This window comes from Coregonus lavaretus (genome assembly GCF_964263955.1).
Source record: "Coregonus lavaretus genome assembly, chromosome: 30".
NCBI lineage: Eukaryota > Metazoa > Chordata > Actinopteri > Salmoniformes > Salmonidae > Coregonus > Coregonus lavaretus.
Genome location: NC_140017.1, coordinates 15,608,741 through 15,629,102, shown reverse-complemented (window position 1 = coordinate 15,629,102; position 20,362 = coordinate 15,608,741). Strand labels below are relative to the sequence as shown.

At 43.4% G+C, this 20,362-nt stretch overlaps 1 protein-coding gene across 3 annotated transcripts in view; it reads left to right on the top strand.

Annotated features, from left to right (window-relative positions):
• The first annotated feature begins 3,139 nt into the window (after positions 1–3,139).
• LOC311106036 (MAP/microtubule affinity-regulating kinase 4-like) overlaps positions 3,140–20,362 on the top strand; it is a 47,523-nt gene continuing 30,300 nt past the window's right edge. For 2 of the 3 annotated variants that reach the window (XM_084148315.1, XM_084148314.1), the window contains exons 1-3: positions 3,141–4,089; positions 18,004–18,201; positions 18,805–18,858. In XM_084148315.1, the coding sequence (XP_084004441.1) occupies positions 4,042–4,089; positions 18,004–18,201; positions 18,805–18,858 (300 nt within the window). In that variant the 5' untranslated portion in view covers positions 3,141–4,041. Of the gene's footprint in view, positions 4,090–18,003; positions 18,202–18,804; positions 18,859–20,362 lie in introns of all 3 variants that reach the window. The other variant, XM_084148312.1, reaches the window with a different exon arrangement.

Sequence of the window (20,362 nt, the reverse complement as noted above, 5' to 3'; positions counted from 1 at the left end):
TCTGAGTGTTGGAGTGTGTCACAGGGCTATCCATACAAGAAAACAGTGCAGTCTGGTTTGCTTAATATAAGGAATTTGAAATTTTTACTTTTGATACTTTAGTATATTTTAGCAATTAGATTTACTTTTTATACTTAAGTATATTTAAAACAAAATACTTTTAGACTTTTACTCAAATAGTGTTTTACTGGGTGACATTCACTTTTACTTGAGTCATTTTATATTCAGGTATCTTTACTTTTACTCAAGTATGACAACTGTGTAATTTTTCCACCAGTGAGACCATCCTTAACAGGCATGACTAGCACATGACTAGCTCTTTCTATATGATGTCTTTCCAGGCTCTGTTTCGAGTGGCTCTTTTATCTTTCACCCTTTTAAGCATTTTGTGATCAAGTTGATCTCATAATAGATGCAGATACAAAGGATAATGGTAGAGAGTGGGACTATTCAATGTGTGACCCAAAATGTATCAAGAGGTTCATCTAAGTGCTGAAATAGTTGCAACTTGAAACAAGGATGAATATATTAAAGTACTGTAGGCCTATATTCTTCCCCTGCTGTTTGAAATAGACCTCCCTTTGGTTCCAATTCAAACTCACACCAGTTTGGAGACTGGAAGTATTTTGAATTCCTGATGCTGCACTCTACCCTCTCTCTTATATAGACTACACAAATGGAAGAGGGTTTTCGGGCTCAAAGCAGCAGGCAATCACCATATCACAATTCTAATGTTAAAAAGGGGTTTTGCTTACGATGCAACAAAATGCGGCCACCACATAACAGGTAAAAGAAAACAGAATCATTGATAACCACAAGATGACGCCATCACAACAGTTATACGGATGCCTCCTGCCATGATGAGGCTACTACTCCACTAGGTGGCCCTCTATAACGTCCAAATTGCAACACAGCACAGAGAGCAAACAGGATGACATTGCAACTTCTCACCAACATGATGTTATTTAAAAATGTAAATCAACAAACAAGGTCAACATAACAAGCAAAAGTATTATAACTATACATGAGATATTTAGAAAATAATTCCTAAAAATGCTAATCTTGCCTATTTCTATGGTAACCTAACCAATGCATTATTTTGTTACCCATGTACTCTTGAAAACCATAATGTATAAAATCAATGGTCTATAATTCTATCTATTTGGTTCCTTTAACAATTTGCATTCAAATAAACAGTTGGACAACATCTTCAAGCATATTTTAATTTCAGTCAAGTCTCATCAAATATAATAATGATTATATTGCCTGATTTTGTTCACAAAAAAAGGTATATGTAAACTTTGAACAACAACATCCTGGGGTTCAGGGACAGGCAGAATTGGACAGACACTTGATTAAGGGCAGAGCATGGCCTCCAGTGTGCCTCCAGACCTCATAATCTCTGCCAGATTAGAGATTAATGCAGTGGGAGACATTGGGGTTTGGCCGTGGCATTGCCTACCAACAGCTGTAATTATAACATTGAGATGACTAGGTCTGAAATGCAGTAGGTCAACTGGAATAGAGAGAAGTTGCAGTAATTTGTAACTCTCCTCCATTTCTGTCAGTGCAGAAACAACCAGCCTCCGAGGATATGTGAAGCATTTTGGATAACAGCTGATACTGTCCATGTTACCATGTGATGTATAGGCCTACACTGAGTGTGCATGTTTTTTAATGATAATGTAGAAGCCAAATAGATCACATGGTTCAATACTCTCTCAGCTGAAGTTGTAAGGTAACATGTTTGGAATGAATGGGCTACTAATTGGTTATTAATACAGTACTAATATTATTAATTCATGAAGCTATATCAAATCAGATCTGCTAAGAATCTTGAGTCAGACAGTGGAGGCTCTGTTGGACAGTGGACCTGACTGGAGGCAGTTTGTGTTCAGTTCCTCATGGTCAACCAGGGTTGCAGTGGTGGGGCTGTGCCCTGGTCGATTACCCTGACCCGCTCCGTGTGCACTCATCACTTACAATCATGTCCAGGCTCTCTCCATGGTACACACTGTGGAAAGAGCAGCACCAACTGACGCCCACACTTTACCTGCCTTCGCACATACCCCATTAGGAGTATTGAAAATTCCACATAAAGCGGTTCCCAAATGATTTGGTCCCAAATGACTGCCTAATGATGCTTAGGGACTAGATGCTGATTAGAGAGAATCTGACATGTGGAACTTCTCAGGTTCACACTGTTTCTCAATAGTGACTCACTTTCACACACTGCTCTTTCACCCATGCAAAACCCAAGAAAAGCGCTAAACCAACATTCACTATATACCTATCTCAATAACAAAATACCAACGGCCCGGGGACCACAGTCGAATGAGGTGTTCATGGGCCCGACCCTCTCGTGTCCTATTTGTACAGGTGAGATTATAGTATTTGGTGCTGTGCTTCTGCTCTCATCACCCACTTGGTATAATCTATAAATGATATGAATAATATAGCTAGATTAAAACATAGAAATGCTATACACCGGAGAACAGATGTTATTTTTTTTCTTCTCACCTTTATTTAACCAGGTAAGCCAAGATAAAGCAAAGCAGTGCGATAAAAACAACAACACAGAGTTACATATGGGGTAAAACAAAACATAAAGTCAAAAATACAACAGAAAATATATATACAGTGTGTGCAAATGTAGCAAGTTATGGAGGTAAGGCAATAAATAGGCCATAGTGCAAAATAATTACAATTAGTATTAACACTGGAATGATAGATGTGCAAGAGATGATGTGCAAATAGAGATACTGGGGTACAAATGAGCAAAATAAATAATATGGGGATGAGGTAGTTAGGTGGGCTAATTTCAGATGGGCTGTGTACAGGTGCAGTGTTCTCACAACAATATAAATTACAAGTGGAGGAGAAATCAAATACAAGTGCAGTAGTTGTTTGTTGCTTTGTTTAAGGGTGTCTTCTTCAAACAGGGCCCTGTCGCCCCTGTTGTCAAATGCCCAAGAGATGCTGTCTGCAGTGTCAAGCGATGACAATACAGTACAGAATGTTGCTTGCCAACGTGGTTGACGTGTGGCTCGTGCTGGTAACTGCAGTTCTAACGATGACTGAATGGGGGGATTGTCTCTTTAAGAACATGGGGGAAGGGTGTGTTACTGAGCCTCGGACGCAGTATTTTTCTTGACGTTCTTCCGTCTTGCTCTTGTCATACAGTTTGGGGATGCTGTTGTATGTAGGCAAATGTTACAACTGATAGTAATGTAGGATATCTGCGAGAGTCAAATATAAATATTTTTTCGGACGTAGAGTATTATTCGACGGCTACTTTTTCGGAAGTAGTCCATCGCGAGCAGAAAGAGAAAGGGCGTAACTGTTCATTTGCCCATGCTCTATCCGCAATTGTCATGTCGTTGTATTGTTTCTTTTGACGGGTAATTCTTAATTAATCAACTATGAAATGTGGGCTGACAATTAGGCTTAAGTCGTTCAGTGTTTTGCCTTGGGAGTGGTTGGTTTTGCGAGCATCATTTGGCACCCCCCCAAAAATACATTTTCCAACGACAGACATCCACCCATGGTCGTGGTACGTGCAGACTACCTGACCTATGTTTTTTGTTTTGCCAATTATTTTTTATCGGATCTATCAAACTGCTCTGTTCCGGACATACACCCACAGTCATCACTGGACAAGTGAGAAGAAACCTATTTTGGGTTAATTTTATTTCCAAAATGAGGCACATCATTGATGCCTTTCTTCACAGGAAGAATCAGCCAAACATTAAGTGGATAGCCTAGTAGTCTATTCAGACAGTTTTCTAGACAATTGTCTGTATACTGTCGTGTTCGGTGCTGCCTTTTTACAATGAAAATTAGTATTGTTTGAGGATACAATTCTGTCACTGCTCTCGAACCTGGGGTTGCCGGTAGGATAGGCGTCTATTGCCTTGGAACACTGGCTAGGCGGTGGAGCGGCCAATGTCGACTGTTATCTTCGGTAGAATATAATCCTGTATATACCTACATACAAACCAAGTAGGCCTTTAGCCTAGTAGAAAGGATACTTCAGGGACAATGTCTTCTCGTGCAGCACTACCTGGGAACGAGCGGAAATCGGACCTCGTAAGTATTTAATACGTTTTACTGTCTTATATAATATTTTGTTGAGGTCTGACTGTCATGTGCATTACACCCTGTAAATGGAACAGTGGCATGTAATCAAGCTAGGTGACATGTCAACGTATTAAAAAACGACAGGAGGATGTATAAAGCCCATACAATCATTATTGATTGCTGGGGGTTGGCTGGCTGTAGCCTATTTGCACTGCTGTTAAAACCATAATTCTTTCACTCTGTACATTTTGTTCAAGTGAACAGAATAACCCATAATATATCCTTTTGAGAGAGCACATGCTGTCCCTAGAAAATCTGGAAATCAATAATGATACATCTATAACACTGACATACCATTATGTAATAATATGTCAATTCAATGTGAAACAGATGTGGTCTAGCTAATGCAGTGGCAGGTTTTATATACGATCTCTCAGGCACATATATGTCACTTTGGTTTCATTGTTTGTTTCACACACTTTTGTATTTATTTTTAGGAATGGTGAAAAGAGCACATTCCGTTAGTCTAGTTTGCTTAGTACAGTATAATTGGTGTAGAATAACAGAGCTTAAAGGGACAAGTAGCTCACCAGTTTCGCACAGACCTTCTGGACGGATGACTGGCATTTAAAGCTAGACATTGATAGTGATCCTCAGCCAGACACTTTTAGAAGTGTGAAAATGTATTTTGATCACAACATTGGACAGGCCCCAGTTTATTTCTTTATTTACATAGACGAACAATAGATAGATAGACAATTATATTAGGCCACGCCCACATAACATTATGTTCTACTGTCTGCAGATTGTTGTTGCTTTTATTTGTTGAACATCCTCTGCTACAATAAATATCCATTCAAATCCTATATCCAAGCAGGCCTCACATTATCATGGCAATGACTTGGTCCTTCCTGGAAGGAGTGGCATGCAAGAGTGATACCCTCAAATGCAGATAGATTCACTACAAATGCATTTGTGTTGAATTGACAAAGCATTATTGACAGGTGGCTACAGTGCATTTGGAAAGTATTCAGACCTCTTGACGTTTTCCACATTTTGTTACATTACAGCCTTATTCTAAAATTGATTAAATTGTATTTTTTATATTGCATTTACATAATTATTCAGACCCTTTACTCAGTACTTTGTTGAAGCACCTTTGGCAGTGATTACAGCCTTGAGACTTCTTGGGTATGATGCTACAAGCTTGGCACACCTGTATTTGGGGAGCTTCTCCCATTCTTCTCTGCAGATCCTCTCAAGCTCTGTCAGGTTGGAGGGGGAGTGTCGCTGCACAGCTATTTTCAGGTCTCTTCAGAGATGTTCGATAGGGTTCAAGTCCGGGCTCTGGCTGGGCCACTCAAGGACATGCAGTGACTTGTCCCGAAGCCACTCCTGCGTTGTCTTGGCTGTGTGCTTAGGGTTGTTGTCCTGTTGGCAGGTGAACCTTTGCCCCAGTCTGAGGTCCTGAGCACTCTGGGACAGGTTTTCATCAAGGATCTCTCTGTACTTTGCTCCGTTCATCTTTCCCTCGATCCTGACTAGTCTACCAGTCCCTGTCAGAGTGACCATCGCGTTCTTGGTCACCTCCCTAACCAAGGCCCTTCTCCCCCAATTGCTCAGTTTGGCCGGGCGGCCAGCTCTAGGAAGAGTCTTGGTGGTTCCAAATTTCTTCCATTTAAGAATGATGTATGCCACTGTGTTTTTGGGGACCTTCAATGCTGCAGAGATTTTTTGGTACCCTTCCCCAGATCTGTGCCTCGACACAATCCTGTCTCGGAGCTGTACAGACTATTTCTTTGACCTCATGGCTTGGTTTTTGCACTGTCAACTGTGGGACCTTATATAGACAGGTGTGTGCCTTTCCAAATCATGTCCAATCAATTGAATTCCAATCAAGTGACAAGACGAGAGTAAATATTTGATAACATGATTCTCTTAATTACAACCACTTTATGCTCGCTTCGAGGAATACAACACAAGTCTTGTGTTAAAGCCCCTGTTGTTCCGAATGACTGTGTGATCTGCGTGGCTGATGTCAGTCAAACTTTTAAACAGGTTAACACTTGCAAGGCTGCTTGGCCAGACGGAATAACAGGCCATATTCTACAAGCATGCGCAGACCATTTGGCAAGTGTCTTCACGGACATTTTCAATCTGTCCTTGTCCCAGTCTGTAATCCCAACCTGTTTCAAGCTGACCTCCATTGTCTCTGTTCACAAGAGCTCCAAGGTAACCTGCCTATATGACTATGGCCCTGTAGCACTCACATCTGTAACTATGAAGTGCTTTGAAAGGCAGGTCATTAAGACACCCTGGACCCACTCCCAATTCGCATAGCGCCCCAACAGATCCACAGTTGACGCAATCTCAATTGTACTTCACACTGTCCTCTCCCACCTGGACAAGAGGGGAAATAACTATGTGATAATGTTGTTCATAGACTATAGCTCAGTGTCCAACACCATAGTCCCCTCCAAGCTCATCACCAAGCTGGGGACCTGTGGACTGAACACCTCCCTCTTTAACTGGATCCTGGACTTCCTGACGGGAAGGCCCCAGGTGGTGAGGTTAGGTAACAACACCTCCGCCATGCTGACCCTCAAGACAGGGACCCCTCAAGGGTGCTTAGTCCCCTCCTGTACTCCCTATTCACCCACGACTGCGTGGCCATGCACGATTCCAACACCATCATCGAGTTTGCTGACGACACAACGGTGGTAGGCCTGATCACAGACAGCGATGGGACAGCCTACAGAGAGCACGCCCCCATCTGCATCGGCGGGGCTGTAGTGGAGCGGGTCGAAAGCTTCTAGTTTCTTGGCATCCACATCACTAAGGACTTAACAGGGTACACACACAGTCGTGAAGAGGGCACCACAGCGCCTCTTCCCCCTCAGGAGGCTGAAAAGATTTGCATGGGCTCTCGGATCCTCCAAAGCACTACAGAAGGTGGTGCGGACAGTCCAGTACATCACTGGGGCCAAGCTCCCTGCCATCCAGGACCTCTATATTAGGCGCTGTCCCAAAAAATTCCCAAAGACTCCAGCCACCCAAGCCATAGACTGTTCACTCTGCTACCATCCAGCAAACGGTACCGGAGCATCGGCTCTCGCACCAACAGGCTCCGAGACAGCTTCTACCCCCAAGCCATAAGACTGCTAAGTAGCCATAAGACTGCTAAACACACACACACGCGCGCTGACCGACACAACACACACATACATGCACGCACAAACACAACACACACACACACTTTTACACTCATCATACGTTGCTCTGTTCTTTATTTTACTTTTATTATTATCTATCCTGATGCCTACTCACTTTACCCTGCCTTCATGTACATATCCACCTCGTACCTCTGCACATTGATCTGGTACTTGTACTCCCTGTATATAGCTACATTCTTGTGTGTTTTATTCCTCTTGTGTTACAATTTTTATATTTTTGAACTCTGCATTGTTGGGAAGGGCTCGGTAGCAAGCATTTCACGGTTAAGTCTACACCCGTTGTATTCGGGCGCATGTGACTAATAACATTTTATTTTATTTGACTTAAATACTGTCATTGTGGGCATCCCGAGTGGCGCAGCGGTCTAAGGCACAGCATCGCAGTGCTTGAGGCGTCACTACAGACCCGGGTTCGATCCCAGGCTGTGTCACAACCGGCCGTGACCGGGAGTCCCATAGGGCTGTGCACAATTGTCCCAGCGTCATCCGGGTTAGGGGAGTGTTTAGGCCAGGGGGGGCTTTACTTGGCTCATCGCGCTCTAGCTACTCCTAATGGCGGGTCGGGTGCCTGCAGGCTGACTTCGGTCGTCAGTTGAATGGTGTTTCCTCCGACACATTGGTGCAGCTGGCTTCCGGGTTAAGCGGGCGGGTGTTAAGAAGCGTGGTTTGGCGGGTCATGTTTCGGAGACGCATGACTCTGCCTTCAACTCTCCCGAGCCCGTTGGGGAGTTGCAGCAATGAGACAAGATCATAATTGGATCGCAATTGGATATCACGAAATTGGGGAGAAAATTAAATAAATACTGTCATTGTGACACTGTTAAACTTGATTATATTTACAGCATAGATAATCAAATGAACACCTAATGTTTTTGATATGGTCACTGAAAGTAGTCAATGTTTCTACTAAAACAATGTTTCTACTCAGACAATACTATACTATTCTATCCCCAAATTATAATCTTAAAATTCCAATGCAGATGTTTTTAATCTCAATATCAAATCATTTCTGGGTAACAATTAAGTACCTTACTGTGATTGTTTTCAATTAAAATGTTCAAAAAGAAACACGAATAGCTTCTTAGCAAAGAGCAATTTCTCAAGCAAGAATTTTGCTTGAACTGTCTGTGAGTGGTCTGAGTGGGGAGAGGAGAACTGAAAATGAGCTCTTATTGGCAGAGAGTTTTGGAACTCTCTCTCTTATTGGTCTATTAACTAATTTACCAGGCAGGCCAAAACTCCATCCCACCAAAACAGGCTGACATTTTAGATGGCCTTTTCGAACAGCTCTTACACGAAAAGGGCATTATCATCATTTTCACAATATTATTCCAACCGCATAGTGTGGATATATATATATATATATATAAACACAGGAAAATCATTTTTTTTGCTGCACTGGCCCTTTAACCAAAAACCCATGTTGGTGGTCCTTTATGTGACAGAAATGTTGCAGGCAAGGGATCGAAATGATTGACCTGCTCTTGGAGTCAACTGGGTCACACGCTCCTCTTGTTTGAAATCTCTCCATGGAAACCCAGGGGTCTTTCGCTTCCCAGTCCATTTTCCGCCCAGTTTGAGATCTATAAGAGCGTCTGCTAAATGACTAAAATGTCAAATGTATGCTGAGTGAAAATGTGGTGGTGTAACACGGGAAAGCCCACACTGGTCTCCTCCTATCACGTTGGTCGCGCCGTACCTCCCAGAAGGCCCCGTCTGTAATTACAATGATTTTAGATTGTATCGTCTTCCTCAGTCTCGTTCCCTCGGACAGCCTAGGGGTGTGTGGGAGAGGGAAAACATTTAGCATGGAGGTTAACGTAGTGTATCAGGATGTGTGCACAGTAGGGTAGGACAGGGCTTCGAGATGTTTAAGATTTTGGTAAATCATTGGTAACAACAAACCAGACCTGTTTAAATAAGGAATTTCTTGAACAGGGCTGAGGGTAGCATATTTGGCTCAGTAAACAGTTGATACAACCACTATTTTCAATATTCACATTCGTTTTGCTGCTAGAATTGATAATAGATCTACACAGTGAAATAGATTACTGACCAGAAGATTACATGATGTTCAAACTCCAGGTGGGGTTTCACTTGTGTTGTGCCCTTGTGTAAGACATCTGCCTATATCCTTGTACATCAATCTGTGTAAGCCTAATCAATGTAATTCCATGTCTGTACAACAAAGGAATTTGGTATGTAGGGCAGGCTAATGATGCTTATTCAATGGAATATTATCTCCCGATCATCATAATTTAAGTAATAAACCTAACAACACACATGGTGGTACACATTAGTCATCCAGATTTGAGATTTGCACAATCGCACTTGCTTCGCACCTCCCGCTCCAGCACGTCCCAGGGATCCAAGTCGTTATGAGTCAGGCCACTAATGCGGTCTGCGCTGGTACAGTTTCGCACCCCTTTGCATTATGACATCCTCTGTATGCCCCTCTTCTCTCGCTTCTATCAGCACCATCTGGTAGAGGGACCATTACGTTCACTCTCCAGTTGCCCAGCCAGTCCTATGAATTGAGCCCATATAGGCCTAGTTTCCAAATCCCCGTTTCTGTTATTTTGATCAGTACCTTTTACTTCCCTCTATACATTTCTTATCCAGCTCAGCTTGCAAGTTCAGCCCATATACAAAGAACCCTCCATATTGTGAACAAACTCTTAGTCATTCATTTTGCATATAAACTTTTTGTTTTATTTACCTGTCAATAGTTTATGTCCCCTTTGCAAATAATTCACAAGCCTGTATAATGCAACCACTTTAAACATTATTAAAGTGGCTAGTGTTCCATTTCTTAAAGTGGCCAGTGATTTATAGTCTATGTCTATAGGCAGCAGCCTCTAATGTGCTAGTGATGGCTGTTTAACAGTCTGATGGCCTTGAGATAGAAGCTATTTTTCAGTCTCTCGATCCCAGCTTTGAGGCACCTGTACTGACATCGCCTTCTGGATGATAACAGTTGGATATAAAAGATTGTAAAAACACCAGGAAATCAGCTCCAAGTGATTTTAATTTTGTGAATCTGTTCCCAAGTATTCCTACGCATAATAGAGAAACATACAGTGCATTCGGAAAAGTATTCAGACCCCTTCACTTTTTCCACGTTACGTTAGTCTTATTCTAAAATGGATAAAATGTTTACAAATCCTCATCAATCTACACACAAAGCAAAAAGCTATTTATAAAAAAACTAAACTTAAATATGACATTTACATAAGTATTCAGACCCTTTGCGCAGTACTTTGTTGAAGCACTTTTGGCAGCGATTACAGCCTCGAGTCTTCTTGGGTATGACGCTACAAGCTTGGCACACCTGTATTTGGGGAGTTTCTCCCATTCTTCTCTGCAGATCCTCTCAAGCTCTGTCAGGTTGGATTGGGAGCGTCGCTGCACAGCTATTTTCAAGTCTCTCTAGCGATGTTAGACCGGGTTCAAGTCCGTGCTCTGGCTGGGCCACTCAAGGACATTCAGAGACTTGTCCCGAAGCAGCTCCTGCGTTGTCTTGGCTGTGTGCTTAGAGTCGTTGTCCTGTTGGAAGGTGAACCTTTGCCCCAGTCTGAGGTCCTGAGCGCTCTGTACTGTCCGTTCATTTTTCCCTCGATCCTGACTAGTCTCCCAGTCCCTGCCGCTGAAAAACCTCCCCACAGCGTGATGCTGCCACCACCATGCTTCCCCGTAGGGATGGTGCCAGGTTTCCTCCAGACGTGACGCTTGGCATTCAGAACAAAAAGTTCAATCTTGGTTTCATCAGACCAGAGAATCTTGTTTCTCATGGTCTGAGAGTCCTTTAGGTGCCTTTTGGCAAACTCCAAGCGGGCTGTCATGTGCCTTTTACTGAGGAGTGGCTTCCGTTCTACGGAGATGGTTGTCCTTCTGGAAGTTTCTCCCATCTCCTAGAGGAACTCTAGAGTTCTGTCAGAGTGACCGTCGGGTTCTTGGCCACCTCCTTGACCAAGAACCTTCTCCCCCGATTGCTCAGTTTGGCCGGGCGGCCAGCTCTAGGAAGAGTCTTTGTGGTTCCAAACTTCTTCCATTTAAGAATGATGGAGGCCACTGTTCTTGGGGACCTTCAACACTGCAGAAATGTTTTGGTACCCTTCCCCAGATCTGTGCCTTGACACAATCCTGTCTCGGAGCACTACGGACAATTCCTTCGACCTCATGGCTCGGATTTTGCTCTGACATGCACTGTCAATTGTGGGACCTTATAGAGACAGGTGTGTGCCTTTCCATATCATCTCCAATCAATTGAATTGACCACAGGTGGTCTCCAATCAAGTTGTAGAAACATCTCACGGATGATCAATGGAAACAAGATGCACCTGAGCTCAATTTCGAGTCTCATAGCAAAGGGTCTGAATACTTATGTAAATAAGGTATTTCTGTTTTTTATTTGTAATTAATGTGCAAAAATGTCTAAACCTGTTTTCGCTTTGTCATTATGGGGTATTATGTGTGGATTGATGAGAAAAACATTTATTTAATACATTTTAGAATAAGGCTGTAACGTAACAAAGTGGAAAAAGTCAAGGGGTCTGAATACTTTCCGAATGTGCTGTATATGATCGTATACAAATAATAATAATAAATCATACTTTTTTGGATTTATATATCACTTTTCTACCAACTGAGGTACTCAAAGTGCTTTACATAGTAGGGGGAAATGTGTAGCACCAGTGATGCACGCCAACCATTTTTGTGCCAGAACGCTCACCACACATCAGCTATCAGGTGAGGAGTGAGGTATGCCAATTAGGAATGAGGGGGATGATTAGGTGGCCATGAATTTAGTCATGACACCGGGGTGACAACCCCTAATATTACAATAAGCGCAATTGGATTTTGAATGACCACAGAGAGTCAGGACACCTGTTTTAACGTCCCATCCGAAAGACGGCACCCTACGGAGGACAATGTTCCCAAATGTAATCAAGGTTTGAAATGATTATGTTTTAATCAAATAGTCTATCTGTTTAGGCTTCTTGTGATCAATTTGCAGTCAAAAAAGATTAGTTTTATTATGTTCCGGCCCCCTGACCATCCGCTCCCTGCAGTAGATGGTAGAGTCATGAGTCCTAGTTTCATTTCATGCCTAGTTTCATAAAACAAATTAAAGTGGACTCATAGAATGTGGTACATTAGCCTAGCCAGTTTCACTGCACTGTACTGCTCATCCTCCCCTGGCCTCGACGTGGCAGTTAATGACACTATATCTCTGCCCTTAGTCCTGCTTCTTAGCCCCAGCAGACCCTTTGGAGCCATTCACTACTTTTTAATCTTTGCTTGAGTTGCCCATGGGCCATCTGCCTTGTTCATGGATGAAACTAAGCGAGGTCCTGTACACAAGTTTGGGTGTTCAGCAGAAGGTCAGATAGGCATGTGTTCCATGTGCCTCCTGTGTGGGGTTATGACCAGAGCAACCATGTGCCTCCTGTGTGGGGTTATGACCAGAGCACATTGCAAAAGCTGAGCGATATGGTAGGCTTACAGTGATAGGCCTGTCTAGTGAAAGCATTTTGTTTTGTTCTGGTTTCACACTTTGCACACTGTAGTAAAATGAACTTGCCTATTGAAGGCTAATGGCCCTGTCTCTCTGTGCCAGTGCTCCTGTGTTCTTACTGGTGTTTAGGCTGTTTCATATGGCAGTGCTGTATAGATGAACTGTGTAGGCTGTGCAGTGCACTGTAAGTGGCTTTGGATAAGAGCATCAGTTAAATTCATTTCAGGCTTCTAAGAGGCATCGATTAGAGAACCTGACTGAGAACTTGTGTGTCGTATGTGTGTGAAACCAGAGAGCCATGGCGCCCTTTTTCTGTGTCCACTAGCGGATGAGAGAAAGAAAGGGGGATACCCGACACAGGGAGAAATAAAGCAACCAAAATAAGCAGTAGTGCTTGCTGGTGGAGTTCAGTTCTCTGTTTTCATCTGCCTCTGTTGATGTGTGTTTGTGTGCACTAGCACGTGCCTATGAGTGTGGGGGATTATTAGACCTGTTGCAATGAAAAATTTACTTAAAAGGAAGGAGGGAGTCTGTCCCGTCATTCTTAATTAATGGGTTAAATGACAGTGAGTGCAACTCCCCAAACCTGTTATTAATACAACATGACCAGATTTGTATCTGTTATTCGCTTAGTTTGTATAGAGGCTTATCCTATGAGAGATGGAACATTTCCTGCTTTGAAAGCGAGATACTGTCTGTGTCTGTCTGTTTGTGTGTAAGGCCATTTTGTTTTGAAATTATTTGTTGAAGAAGTACTGAACGTGAAAGCTTCAGGCACTCCTCAGAGGTAGATTGTTAAGTTACTCAAGTTTGACCATCATTCTCTTCTGCTCTTCATACAAATACTTTTAGGAAAGACTTCTCACCTCTTCGGGTACTGAGATATACTTAGGATTGAATGATCCTGATGATAGCTTTAGGGGTTCTTCTTCTAGCATTGTATTTGTTAGGGTCCAAGCCCTGAGGGGATGGACCTTTCCTGCTGTAGTGTTCTCTCCATTAGCATATGGTCTTTACATTTCAAGGTTTTGTTTGACGCCAAGGTGAGACTTGTGCTGTGTCTCTAGTGTTCAGAAGCCATTATCCCCAGTGGCTTCTCAGCTGTGTTGCTCATGGTTCTGGTAAAAACCCAGTGGTAGTTTACCGACTGGACTGACTGAGGAGAGTTCATTCAGTCATGCTGTAGAATTCACTGGCAGGCAGCTGAGCAGACTGTCTGGGACTCCCAAAGAATAGAGGATGTTAGGTCATTGCTGCAAACTAATCTGCCCTCAACCAACACAACGGGATTTGCCAAAAGATCAGTCAACGCTCTGGATTAACAGAAAAACAAGTTTTATGTGAAAATGTACTGAAATGTAACTGCTGTAGAACTAGAAGTTATTGAAGGGGATTGATACTGGCAGAAGAAACTACAGTTTACCAGCTCAGAGTCTGATCTCTGCACGACATAGCAAAATATCTGTCTGAATGTAGCTAGTAGCTTGGTGCCAATGAATAAAGTAGCCTAATGTTGGTTCTATTGGGATAATATGTTTTGGATGCTGTCATATTCACACTCTGTTTTTTACCAAGCTGGATTTCCTTGTCAGCCAGTCCAGGAAACACTGCACAGTTGTGAGACGTGACAGCGTGGCATGTCACCGTGCTCTTCAGGACAGTAAGTGACGCTGGCTAGGGTCACAACTTCCTTGACAAAATCTGTATATCAGGCATTTATGAACAAAGACATTACAACTATCCACATTTGTAAGAGGGACATAGATTTTGTCATTGGTAACACATCATATACCATCATATTTTTATTGAGGCTACAGTGAAATTATACTTTATGGACATATCCAGCCTGAAACACTGTCATCACAGGCAGAGAGAGGAAGTCTGAGAGGGGGTTATGGGGCAGAGGGCATTGTGCAAAGACGGGATGTGTGGTGGCGGGATGGTGTAACCCTGACCCATCCTCAACCCTCCCCAGCCCCATCACACAAACCGCACAGCACAGCTTAGCAGGATGCCTCCTATTGTTTTGTCATGCCGCACACTAGTCATGTGATCAGAGGCAAACGTAGACACGAACCGCTCCCACGCACTGTCCAGCCTTAATCAAAGACAGAAGTGGTTCACATTTGTCTACAGTGGAACGCCCACAGATGGTACAGATGTTAGGATTCATGCTTACCTATGCTACAGGATTTATTGGCCTGTCTACATGACTTGTAGGTTGCCATACAGACCTAATATTTCAAGGCTGGCTTCACCTTGCCCTGTGATGCACAGGAAACTGGTTTGACCCTGCAGGACCTTCCATTTATTTCAGCTGGTTGAATGTTATTTTGTGAAACATTTTAGATTCTATGCATTCCCTATTGTTTACACTCAAACTGATCTAATCTCTTACACTTGATTAGGTCTGGCCTTCACCCTCCAGGGTTGTCATGGCCCACACAGAACATTATTGTAGCAACAAACAAGTAAAGATCACAGGCATATAGTCGCTTGTTTTTTGTTGTTGAAGGTTTTTATTGACGTGCTGTTCAGTTTCACCTCCAAGACCTGTCTGTGACCCTGCTCTGTTGGACTGCTACATTGCTACAACACGCCTTCTGTATTGTTTCATTAGAAGAGGTGTGGTTTGAAACAACAGAGAGTTTGGTTTTAAGAAAGCAGAGCAGAAGCACTCTGAAGGGTGACCTGTCTTGGAGAATTATCATTGTATCCCCCGCGGCCCTACCCCGGTATGTCTCTCTAGTCTGTCTATGTATGTATCAGCGACTCCATCTCGTACCCCTCCCTCTGCCCTCAGCCTTCATCCCTCTATCTGAATACGTCGTCGTGGCAATCGGACAGAGAGAGAGAATCGATGGGCTCTCCTTGAAAGGGTCAAATGGAAAGGGGTTGGGGAGAAGAGAAACCCAGATTGTGAGGTTGGCTGAAAATGAGAGAAAGATACCAACACTAGACACAAGGGGGTCGGGGTCAGGTGTGGAGAGGAGAGTAGAGGGAGATGAAGGGGAGGGGGCTAGCTGAGGGCTTGTCACACCCAGTGGGATGGGGATGCAGGCAGGGACATAGGGGCTCGGTCGGAGGCGATGCCCAATAGGAGGTCTCCTCCTTCCTGTGGGAGCGAACGAGCGAGGGACACGACATGGGAACAGGTGGATGAGAGGAGTGATAAACCAGACTGCGGCAGGGCGTGGGAGGGAGGGAGGGAGGGGGATGGGGAGGGGTTGAAAGGACTCTGCCAAGAGTAGTCTGATGCAGCACCAAATGCTCTTTCGCCTGATGTGCTGATCCGGGGTTAAGGCTTGTGCGCTTGCGTGTGCATTGCACATTTATGATAGTGTAGTGTGTGTGTGTGCGCGTGTGTGTGAGTTGGTGTCTCTGCGTGTGTGTGTGTTTTAAAGAAAGACAGTCCGTCTCAGTCAGGCAGCGGGATCTCTCCTGGGAGTTAGTGTGCACTATTCTGTCTGAAGGTTATACACTATGCTTTATTATACACTATGCATACACATGGCTGTGGTCTGAAGCTGGGAACTGGGTGTGCTTACGGTTGGTTACTGATGAGATCGTGAGCCTCACCCCGCCTGCATCTGTCTTTTCAATCTCACTGTCTATCTCTCTGGGTGCATTCGAATAGTCATTTGAGGCAAATTAAAGTTCCTAATGCCTTAAGTGACCTGGAAAACCGCTTTCAAATGTATTGAATGAACAACAGAAGGATGCTCTATCAGTCCTTACCTACCTTTCTTTTGCCAAGGATGTAGAGGAGTATTCTTTGCGGAAGCGTTGTTGATTAATGTTCACATAACTCCGCCTAAAGATAATGACGTGGTTTGACAGGTTAAACTAATTTGTGGATGTTCTCTCAAGCATTGGCTTAACACAATTTAAATACCACAAAATCATCATTATCTTAATTATTGTGAGTTCCTAAATAAATATGGGTAAATAAATCCTTAATGTTTCTTCATTCATGCTTTATATTTCAGTTCAGTGACATCGGAGTGAGCATGGCGTAAATGAGGATGGTTAGATTCATTGAAACGCTATCCTCTTCTCACTTTTCCTCAGTGACTTTTCTTCCCCTCTTTACCTTGAACACTGTGATCTTTTCAAAGGAGGTCAAGGTAAAGTCACTAGGAAAGGAAACCATCCGAATGCACCCTCTCTCCTGCCCTATTCCATTAGGGGCCCCACATTTCCCTTCCATCACCACACCTCGCCTAAATTATTCAGTTGATTAAAAATATTGTAACCCTGTCCCTCCACTTCTCCCTTCCCTCCTCCCTCTATTTGTCTTAATGCTCCTGTGTTGGCACTGTATCATGAGGTCATTAGTGACACTACATTGTGAAGTGTAACTTCTCTGAAATGACACTGTTGCTTCAGGGACACCGTGCTATGACTCTTATCCAAACTATTCTCAAAACATCAATAGGGATTTGAAATTATTCAACCAAATGCTGTCATAGATTGTGTTATCCAAACTCTCCGTTTATGCTTTGTTGACTTGGAACATGCTGCGATGGGTAACCCAACGAGCCAGGGCACCGTGTAGGAGGAATGTTGAGCCGTCATGTCGCGTTGGCGTGCGAACGCAGCTCCGCGTACGCTACAGTGTGGTGTCGGGCATTCCAGAGCAGATCGATTAGGAGATGCCGAGTTGCACAACACCACCCGTCTCTATTTCATGACCTCAGAGGAGCATGCATGTGAAGAATGCCAGCAATGTGGGGTGGAATGAGATTAGCTGCCTTCCTTGGCTTCCATAGGCCTCATGAGCCACTGCTAACCCATATGTGTTAATGTGTTAGCCTGTTAGCTAGCTTGGCGCTGCTCAGTATTTACTATCAGCCCAATAGCTTTCTCTAATAGCATTAACAGGTTTTTCACAACAGACCCTGATGAATTACTCATGGCCACTCGACACTCAACATTAACAATTCCATTACACAAAGCCCTCTATAAATGTTGCCTTTGGTAGTTTCAGACCTGTAGACATTTGCGGGTTCTAGATCACCAGAGTTTCTTAGCTGATGTCTGCTTAAATCACTTTGTATGTGTTCTAGAATCATCTATTGGCCGAGAATGTGATTTCACGCCATTGATGTCAAGATGTGATGCAGCTAGATGGTTTTGCATTTTGTTTATGACCCCTTTCTCTTTTCCCAGCATACCTCTCTCTCGACGAGCCGCTCGGAGAAGAGCACCGGTTGGTCAAGCAGATCATTCGGAGCACGATGCCGGAACTCTATCGCCTCGTGTTCGGACGAGCAGCCGCACATCGGCAACTACCGTCTGCTCAAGACCATCGGCAAGGGCAACTTCGCCAAGGTCAAGCTGGCCAGGCACATCTTGACGGGCAAAGAGGTGAGACTGGACTGGGCAGGAGGTGTGGATGGGCTAGACTGAGGGGTGAGACTGGGGTAGAGAAGTGGGGACTTGACTGAAGAATAGGGTTAGGCTGGTAGGAATAGTGCACATGGCCAATGAGGTTTGTAATAGGCCATTTGACAGGTTGGTTGAGGTGAGAGCATGGAACATATGGGAGGGATGGATGGTAGTTGTAGTTTTAGAGATGATCCTTACATTTTGGACAGAACAAGACTGGGTTTGTTCTTCTAGTCTGTCATGACTTTTAAGGCCTGTATAGTTGTAAACATAATGTAATGTTAGCCCATAAAGTCATGACCCACATTTTTAGGTGCATAATTCCACAGGATTGTTATCAAGTTAACCTAATGACATGGAATGGGATCATGTGGAGTGCAGTGTGTAGTGAACCATATACATTTACAGTCCTAGTCTCACTCACGCTTTGACCGAGACAAACCACGCTGTTAAGTCACTTATCGGGCCTTATGGCTTGTTGGTTTGTTTTGGGGTTTGAGCTTTGGGATCTATTAAAATGCCCTTTCATATGTCACTGTTTTGATATCACTGATCGTAATGATTTGTCTCTCGCCGTTTCAGGTTGCAATAAAGATCATTGACAAAAACCAGCTCAACCCGACCAGCCTACAGAAGGTGAGTGCAGTTGTGTGCGTGTCATGAGAAACAGTTTGGAGATGCAACGATTAAAAGTCTTGTCGGGCAACGAGGCCGAACAAAGCATGCGACGGTCACACAGTTTTACAAGACACAAACAGCATCAAGAGAACCATTCTCTTCATGTCATTTGAGATAATGATGGTTAGGAGCAGAATTTATCAGCTTGAATGTAACTTTCCAAACGTCATGGTTTTTGTTTTGATATTGACTATGTTATGCTGACCTGCACTCTGTCTACGCTCTCTCCCTACACAGCTGATAACTTGCTCAACACCTAGGCTAGTATCTAGGCTAAACAACTAGGCTAATATCAATATACCGTGACAGGAAGTGGACTCCTGTGTCCTTGTTTTGGTGGACATTTGGCCAGTGAGATTACGTGATGATGCAATGGCCTAACCTTTGACCTTGTTCTACTGGTCTCAGAGGCTTATAGTGTCTGGGATGTTTTGATGGTTTTGCTGCGGTCCTTGTTATCCAGAATCCTTGGGGCGTTCCTACCCCATTTGAAGTTGAAATTTAAAATGGTTAAAATTATGGATAGAGTAAGGCAGGGTTTCCCAAACTCGGTCCTCTGGACCACAAGGGGTGCACGTTTTGGTTTTTGCCCTCGCACTACACAGCTGATTAAAATAATCAACTAATCATCAAGCTTTGATAATTTGAATCAGCTGCGTAGTGTTAGGGCAAAAACTAAAATGTGCACCCCTTATGGTCCCGAGGACCGAGTTTGGTAAACACTGGGGTAGGGGTTAAGGTTAGGGTCAGGGTTTAGGGTAGGGACGTCCCAAGGATCCCGGATAGCAGTAACAATTTTGCTGCACACATACCAGTGATTTCAGGGCCATTTAAAGGGGAAGTTCAGGATTTTACAACTTCATTTTAGATGGTCCTCACCCTGAAAGTAGTCTATTTCTCAGATACAGGAGAAACTGTAATCCATTAGGGATGTAGCGATTCACACACGGCACCTTCAGTATTCAAATGCTAAAATGGCTTGCGTGATATTAGGCTTATCTATGCACTGTTTCAAGTGGTGTTTAACCGGAATAAAAGTAATATACCGGAGATACAACTCTCCTCTGGTTATACCTGCTGAACGGGGCGTACAATAGATTTTATTTTGATTCTTCAGGTTCACAATCAGCAATAGTTTTGGTAGTTTTGCTTTAAACGATCAGTGTATATGGTAATCTTTTTGATATACACACTAAAGTTGATAATTTCATAACGAGGAAAGCAATCACATGTGCGAGGCGTACTGCATGGCCGAAGCGAGAGGAGAAGAGAATATCACTCCATAAAAACTTCCAAAAGGTTAAAAAACCATTCAATTTTGAGTTGGGGGTGAAATCCAAAGTTGTGCTATATATTCAATGGCTAATTCATAGCTAATTTGTAAACAATGAATATTGATACATTTTTAGCTCAAACACTTAATCTGCAAAAATGACAAGTTAATTAGTGGGTGATGGTGATT